A 7,150-nucleotide genomic window follows, 5' to 3' on the forward strand; every position below is an offset into this window, starting at 1 on the left:
AAACCGTCCTTACCCCACAGCGCTGCCGGCCCCGCGGCTACAGGACGCTCCCGGGATCGATGCCTGCAGCTGGGGAGAGGGGCCCAGGTCAGTGTGCTCCAGCCCCCAGCCCCCCGCCCCCCTGAACCTCCGCAGCCCCAACCACGGGGCCGGGCTCTGCAGAGCCCAAAGCGCGGCCTGAGAGCCCCCGTTTATGGGCAGAGATGATTTAGTGCCCTGAGGAATACGCCTCTGGGGAAGCTGGGACGGCTTCCAACTCTTCCTTCCCTCCTCTATATATTAACTTCGCATGCATATGAGGCTGGAAGCTCTTCCAATCACCTCTGCAAATATTAATTAATCCTCACAGCATCCTGAGGACCATTATTCACTCCTATTAAGTAAATATTATTATATCCTTTTATGAGAGGTGAAGTGACTTTTCCAGGGCTGTGCAGGGCATAAGTAGGAGCGCACAGACTTTGTCTTGCCACCGCGGGCCCGGAGCTGCTGCTCAGGGGTAAACCTGCCCGTGCCTGCGCTGGGGGGGTCTCCAGGGGCCAGGGACCCGACCGCCCCCCAGCACCGTGAGGGGTGCAGGTGCTTTGTGGGACCACGCTGCGATGCATCAGCAGCCTGTGGCTTTGGCTGCCCCCCCGGGGCCGCGGGGACCCGCTCCCCACTCTTGGCCCATTCTGGCTCAGCACGGATGGATCCCTATTGCGGCGTCGGGCTGGACTTACTCTGAAGGAGCCAGTCGATGAAAACGCTTGGGAACGGGGAATTCTGCAACAAACAAGGAGGCGTTGCAGGTTGTGAGTGCGAGGCTGCGGCGAGCAGCATGTGGGGACAGGGCCGGGACACGGTCGTACCTGCAAATCCAGCTCCACAAACTGCCCGGATGTCACTGGCAAATTGGAGAGGGCAGAGTGGATTTTGCCCAGCAGCCCGAAGGAGATGACACCTGGGCAGGGGGAGAGGCCGTCAGGGCTGGGCAGAGCCGGCTGATGCCCGGGGCCAGCGGGCAGGGGCTGGGGGACCCCGATGTCCTTCCGCGGGTCTCAAACCTCCCAGGGCCAAAGGTCCCACAGAAGCCGCTGTCCTGGGGCTACCTGGTGCCCGTCTCACTGCACGGGCAGCATCTGGGGTAAATGGGGACCACGCCGCTTGCAATGAAGCAGCAACTGCATCTGTGTGGGGAACCCCCCCGGCTCTGAGGGGCTGCAAACCGGGGGGTCCCGGCAGAGCTGCCTCTCTTGGCAGCAGCTTGGGTCTGGCCCCAGTCGGAAAAACAACGGTGAGAACAGCAGGATCGTGACGGTTTCACGATGTCAGGCAGCGGGGGGGTGAGCCAGGACGGTGCCACCCACGGCAGCTTTGCTGGCGGGTTCCTGCTCCGTGCAGAGCAACTCCCCGTCCCGCGGCTCCGCTCTCCCGAGGACACCCGCTGCCTGTGGGGAGGGCTAGACACACAGAACTCGGGTGCCACTCTAAAAATTAATATGGAAGAGAAAAAGACTTACGGTTGAGGAACTGTAGCTTAATATTGATGATGCTGACCCAAATATTCACTAATGGGCAAAGCTGCAACGGTAACAAGCGGCACAACCTTGGTCAGAGTATCTTGGGTGTAGCAAGGTGTTTCCCTAACATCGCTGGAGACTCAGAGACTTTAAATCAAGGTGGAACAATCAGCTCCTAGGGAGTAGTTTCCTCCATGGAAAAAGAGCAATATAAATTGTTCAGCCCTCTTCTCAGAACCGCACAGATTCTATTTAACAGACTAAAAGATTTTCTAACAGGCACCTTTCCTCTAAGTGAGGCTGTCGCTTCTGCTTACCGCCCCGCCGCGGCACCAGAAGGCCTTTCAGGAAGCAACTGGTGACAAATTACCCCGTAACGCTGCATGAGGGAATTTGAATTACTCCTAACAAATAAATTCTGTCTGTAAGAAAGATCAAGGAGGTTTGCAGAATTCACTTATGGGGATGTGGGCCTGCGTCTGTGCACGCACGTAAATACACGTATGGGTGTGTAAATCTGCGGGGCAATTATGGCAAGAGCACTAATTACGACTGAAGTGCAGCTTCTTACAACAAAGAATTTCCAGGCACTCACCAGTGAAGGGACAAGAGTCTGAAGAGAAGAGTTCAGCAAATTGCTCACCAGATTGGTCAGTAAGCTGGGAAAAAGAAAAAAAAAAAACAACAAACAAACAGACAAAAATTACCAGGGAAGTTGTCAAACCCGAGGCTCAGCATGGAGACAAACCTGACCTCCTCCTCTGCTGGTCTGCGGCGTGAGCACCGGGGAGGAGCGCCCGCTGGCTTCTCCTCGCTCTGGTTAAAAGCTGCCGCAAGCCCACAGCTCCCCCAGGCTTTGGCAGGAATTACAGATACTCGGGACTTTGTTATCTGGTTCTTCAAATCTGGTTGTTAAACCGTACATCTGAGCCTAGATTTGGGACTGGAGTTTTGCCCCACGGCAAACATGCCAAGGGCTGGCCCGCGGTTAGTCCTGCGCTGCTCCCCCGCGCACAGGCCACGTCCCATCATCCCCTTGCAGGTTTCTCAAAAAAAAAATCTGCTTTTCTATGAGGAAATCCTGTGGTTTCCTCATGGCTGGATAACGGGGCTGCCATTTACTCTGCATCTCCCTGAGATTTGTGAAGTGCTGGGTGGCTCAGGGCAGGAATCTAGAGCCTGGCTGGGCAGCTCGGGGGTGAGGGAGGGCGAAACCTGCCTCCAGCATGGAATGCAGCCCCACGCCGAGGGCCGAGGGCCACGGCCGAGCCCCAGCTCAGCGCAGGAGGGTCGGGCTCGGCTCCCGCGTGTGACTGACCCGTCCCTGCAGATCCCTGCGGGGCCTCTGCGAGGGCAGCGCCTCGGCGCGTGGGGACGGTGACCGCTCCCGCACTCACCCCTTCCGCAGGCTGACAGTGACGCCGCCGAGCAGGTTTTTGCAATCCTTAATCACTAATTTGAGGTCACCAGGGGTGTCTTGGGTCAGCGCGATGTGGGATGTGATGTTTGTTTCTACCGAGGATCCGCTCAGAAAGTGAAAAATCCTGAAAAAGAAGGAAGTGGCTTGGAGGGTTACGGAGGAAACTGAAACAGCGCAGAAGTGAGGGATCCGTGGCTGAGCTGCAAGCTGGGCTCAGCTGGGACAAGGTTTTAGTCTCAGGACTTCCACCAGGCTCCTGGTCCTCTTAGCAGATCACTGAAGTCCCAGCGTGCCAACAGGCACAGAGGCTTTTCCGAGACAGTTCTGACTTCAGAGGGACGGACAAAGTCGAGATGAAGGATCATGGAACCTTCTGGGCATGTTGCTTCCAACACCTTGTCCACAGCAGGGTCCCTCCCTCTGCCGGCCGCCACAGACTGAGATCAAATCTTTGGAGCGAGGGCGGCTGGAAATGTCCCCAGGGAGAGGCAGCAGCCCAGTGCAGAGCTCTCCTCACCAGCCCTGCGCTCCGCATTCGGGGGTGTTTCCCCAGCGCCCAGGAACGTCCCCTCCTCCCCAGCACCCTCAGAGACCCATGGCCCCGCGCCGTGCTCACCCTGGCAAGCGGAACACCAGCTTCGAGTACAGGTTTAGCACCAGCTCACCCCCGCGAAGGACCTTCCACGACACTCGGATGTTCTCGAGGTTCAGCGCCTTCAACCTGGGGGTTGACATTGAAGCAAACCCGCCTTGAGACGGCAGGATCAGCGGGAGCAGATCCTACGGTCCCATCTCTCCCTCCTGTTCCTCGTTTGACCTGCCGTGGATATTCCCAGTTAAAAGTGAAGGTGGGGAAGGGCCAACCTCTGCTCCAAGAGAAGGCAACTTCAGAGCAGGGCCAGGTTGCCCAGGGCTGTGTCCTCCTGAGTGTCGACCATCTCCAAGGGCGGAGATGTCCCCACTGCAGTGTCACATCACTCCCATGGGGAAGATTTTTCCCATCGCTGACTGAAATTCCCCCATCGCAGCTCCTCACGTGAGCTGAGACCCCAGGTCTGGTGGTTTGTGTAACAGGGAGGATCTGGACACCTGGAGCCGCCCTTGAGGGACCCCATCCTCTGGACGGTGTTTGTTACCCTACAGTGAGCGCCACTGCTGTGCCTCTGCTCTGACTTACCAGGCAAAGCGTGTTGACGTGTGAGGGACTCCTCCACCCAGCAGTCCTCCTCCACCCAGCAGTCCTCCTCCACCCAGCAGTCCTCCACCCAGACCATCAAGACCGAGTAGACTTCCATTGCCTAGGAGACCTCCTTTTCCAAGCAGCCCTGTGCCAAGCAGACCTTTCTCTCCAAGAAGGCTTTTATCGCCAAGGAGGCCATTGCCAAGGAGGCCGTTGCTGAGGAGACCATTGCCAAGGCCTTCCCCACCAAGGAGACCATTGCCAAGGCCTTTTCCACCAAGGAGACCATTGCCAAGGCCTTCCCCACCAAGGAGACTATTGCCAAGGCCTTTTCCACCAAGGAGACCACTGACAGGGCCTTCCCCACCAAGGAGATTATTGCTGAGGCCTTCCCCACCAAGGAGACCACTGACGAGGCCTTCCCCACCAAGGAGACCACTGACGAGGCCTTTTCCACCAAGGATATCGTTGCTGAGGCCTTCCCCACCAGGGATGCCTGTGCCGAGCAGACCACCGCTGCCAGGTTGTCCTCCTGCAACAGCCAGACCTCCATTACTGCTCTGGCTTTCACTGCCCAGAACCCCGCCTCTCCCAAGCGCACCCATGCCGAGGGGACCCTTCTCACCTAGGAGGCCTGTCCCAAGGACCCCGGATCTGCTGGATTTATTTCCTGCATCAAGGGGACTTTCACTTTCTTTTCCACTTGGACCTCCGCTGCCAAGGAGGCCGGTCCCAAGCAGCCCACCCTCACCAAGAAGGCCTGTGTCAAGCAATCCACCTTTTCCGCTGATGAGACCTTCACTGCCGAGAAGACCAGCACCGAGCAGACCTGCACCAAGCAAGTTCCAGTTACTAAACCAGACTTCCACTGTGCCAAGGATTTCGTTGGCGAGGAAGGTTGGTTCAGCTGCCTCGGGCTGACCTGCTTGTGAGGTCTCACGGGGAGCCCTGAGCACCCTTGTGCAAAGTAGGGTTCCCCGTGGAGCCGAGCCCGCCAGGAGGCAAGTCCCTGATGAGCAGAGAGACCCTCCATGAGCCCGAGGTGGCACAGGACACGCCGGGACCGAGGTGGGACACCTGTGCCATGACGCTCCCCTGGGAAACACGGAAAACCTCGGAACTCACCGCCTTTGGGTTGTGCTGGGCTCAGTCCAAGGACACTGCGCAGGTTGAGGAGACCCTGGGAGGGGGGCAGGAGGCCCCCGAGAAGGACGAGACACCAGAAGGGCAACATCGCCTGCCCTGGCACCTGTGGAGAGACCCACGTCAGCCCGAGCACCAGTCCCACCACACCGGAGTGGGCCAGGGCACTGGTCTGGCTCTCCGTCCTTCATGTGCTGCAACCCGGGTCCCCCCTGGACATGCAGCCCCCAGGCACCGTCCCCCCAGCCCTGGGGGACCAGCCCGGACCCTCAGCACCCTTTTCCCACCCAGAGAGGTCAAACAGCTCCTGGTTATCAGGGAGCAACCGGAGCACGGTGACTGTCCCCATGCCCGGCTGGGCCACCCCGCTGCAGAGCTGGGTGCCTGACATCGCTGGGGAGCTTGGAGGGAGAAATTGCTAAAGAGGGCAAGAGGGATGGAGATGAGGCGTGAGGACCTTGTACTGAGAGACGGATGGCTTCCAACTGCTCCAAAACGGCCCTGAAAGAACGCTCAAAGGGGCACAGCTGGATAAAAAATGGTGTGTGTCAAAGTCGTGTCCTTCTCCCTGTTATGAAAAACACCTTGTGTTATTAAAGCTCAAAGCACAGCCAGAATCAGGCTCACTTTTCCGTGGGCAGGTTGTTTGTTTTTCTCATCTTGTTCCATTCAGGCTATGAAAAGAACTCATTTTCCCTGTATTTGATCTGCCTCTAGTCAAAAGAAAACACCTTCAAGGAGCTCATGTTCCCATAGGAGCTGGACTTCTCGGGGTTGCAACCAACGCTGTGAAGTGTTTGTTTATGCACAGAAAGGTGTTTGCAAAGAAATGAAAAGAGAAGCGCTGCCATGTGTCCCAGTTTAAGGGAGCAGCTGCCTGCACAGCCCAGTCCCGGGCTGGACACCCCGGCTTGTGTCTTCTGAGCAAAACACTGCGCGGGCTGCGGATTGCAGAGGTTCAGCACTGAGAAATAACGTTATTTAGGTCAGGCTGAACAACTTCTTTATCTGTTCCAGATACTTTAAAAAAATCCCTCTATGACAGTTCTTGGCACAATTAAATTAGACTTTAATTCACTAGACTGTCTTTTACATTTTCCCTTTGATCAGCATGTAATGATGCACAGCTCCTGTAGCTGTGATTATTGAACAGGAGAGAAAGAGAGAGGCTTGAGCAGCTTCTATTGAAAATCGTGTCAAATAAAATCAGTGGGATTTGTTGGAGGGTCTCTGCAAGACGTGCGTAGCATTGCAAAAGGATTCCAAAATGGTTGAGCGGGTTTTTTTAAGAAGAGCTCTTTGAGAGAATACGTGACAAAGTAGACAACTCTCTCCGCAGTTGTTAACGATATCTATCGAGTTGCTGCCTCCTCGGTCACACGCGCTTAAGTGAGCTGAACAGCTTGCACATGCAAAATGCATGTATGGCTTTGCAGATAAACACTTATTTTATACCAGCTGAGATAAGAGCAGATAAGCCTAAAATTGTTCTGAATTCTGGTCACCAAGATCATGAAAAAAAAAAAAAATCCGAGTCCTTTCTGCTAGCTCAGTCATTCTAACAAACTTAACAACAACAGGAACAAACGTGGAATTTGACAAGCAAGAGCTTCACCAGCTTTAAAAATTAATTTTCATAAATGATTAAATGCTGCTACAGAAATCAAAGGAAAACATCATTAAAATTCTCGCTTGCAAAGCCGAGTTACCCGTTGCCGTCGGTCGCCTCGTGGGAGCGGAGCTCTGCCCGTGGCACCGCGCCGGCGCTGACCCGGAGCCCCTCGCCAGCGGCCGCGCCGGGAGCAGCTCTTATACCCCCTCGGCGGGCACAGGCAGGGCCGGGCAGGGCCGAGGAGGGATCGTTCCTCTTTCACTGCCTGTCAAGTGTGAACCCCTGTCTCTTAT

General features: G+C 56.1%; 1 protein-coding gene across 1 annotated transcript in view; it reads right to left on the reverse strand.

Annotated features, from left to right (window-relative positions):
* LOC113487721 (BPI fold-containing family B member 4-like) overlaps nt 1-7,060 on the reverse strand; it is an 8,184-nt gene extending 1,124 nt beyond the window's left edge. The window contains exons 1-13 of the mRNA XM_026862425.1: nt 6,955-7,060; nt 5,703-5,813; nt 5,228-5,351; nt 4,728-4,931; nt 4,489-4,634; nt 4,100-4,398; nt 3,539-3,643; nt 2,900-3,046; nt 2,098-2,161; nt 1,503-1,563; nt 852-943; nt 723-765; nt 14-69 (exon numbers count right to left, since the gene is read on the reverse strand). Coding sequence (XP_026718226.1) covers nt 38-69; nt 723-765; nt 852-943; nt 1,503-1,563; nt 2,098-2,161; nt 2,900-3,046; nt 3,539-3,643; nt 4,100-4,398; nt 4,489-4,634; nt 4,728-4,931; nt 5,228-5,336 — 1,302 coding nt within the window. The 5' untranslated portion in view covers nt 5,337-5,351; nt 5,703-5,813; nt 6,955-7,060 and the 3' untranslated portion in view covers nt 14-37. The remainder of the gene's footprint in view (nt 1-13; nt 70-722; nt 766-851; nt 944-1,502; nt 1,564-2,097; nt 2,162-2,899; nt 3,047-3,538; nt 3,644-4,099; nt 4,399-4,488; nt 4,635-4,727; nt 4,932-5,227; nt 5,352-5,702; nt 5,814-6,954) is intronic.
* Nucleotides 7,061-7,150: the final 90 nt, after the last annotated feature.

Source organism: Athene cunicularia, assembly GCF_003259725.1.
Source record: "Athene cunicularia isolate RWA chromosome 20 unlocalized genomic scaffold, athCun1 chr20_part2, whole genome shotgun sequence".
Lineage (NCBI taxonomy): Eukaryota > Metazoa > Chordata > Aves > Strigiformes > Strigidae > Athene > Athene cunicularia.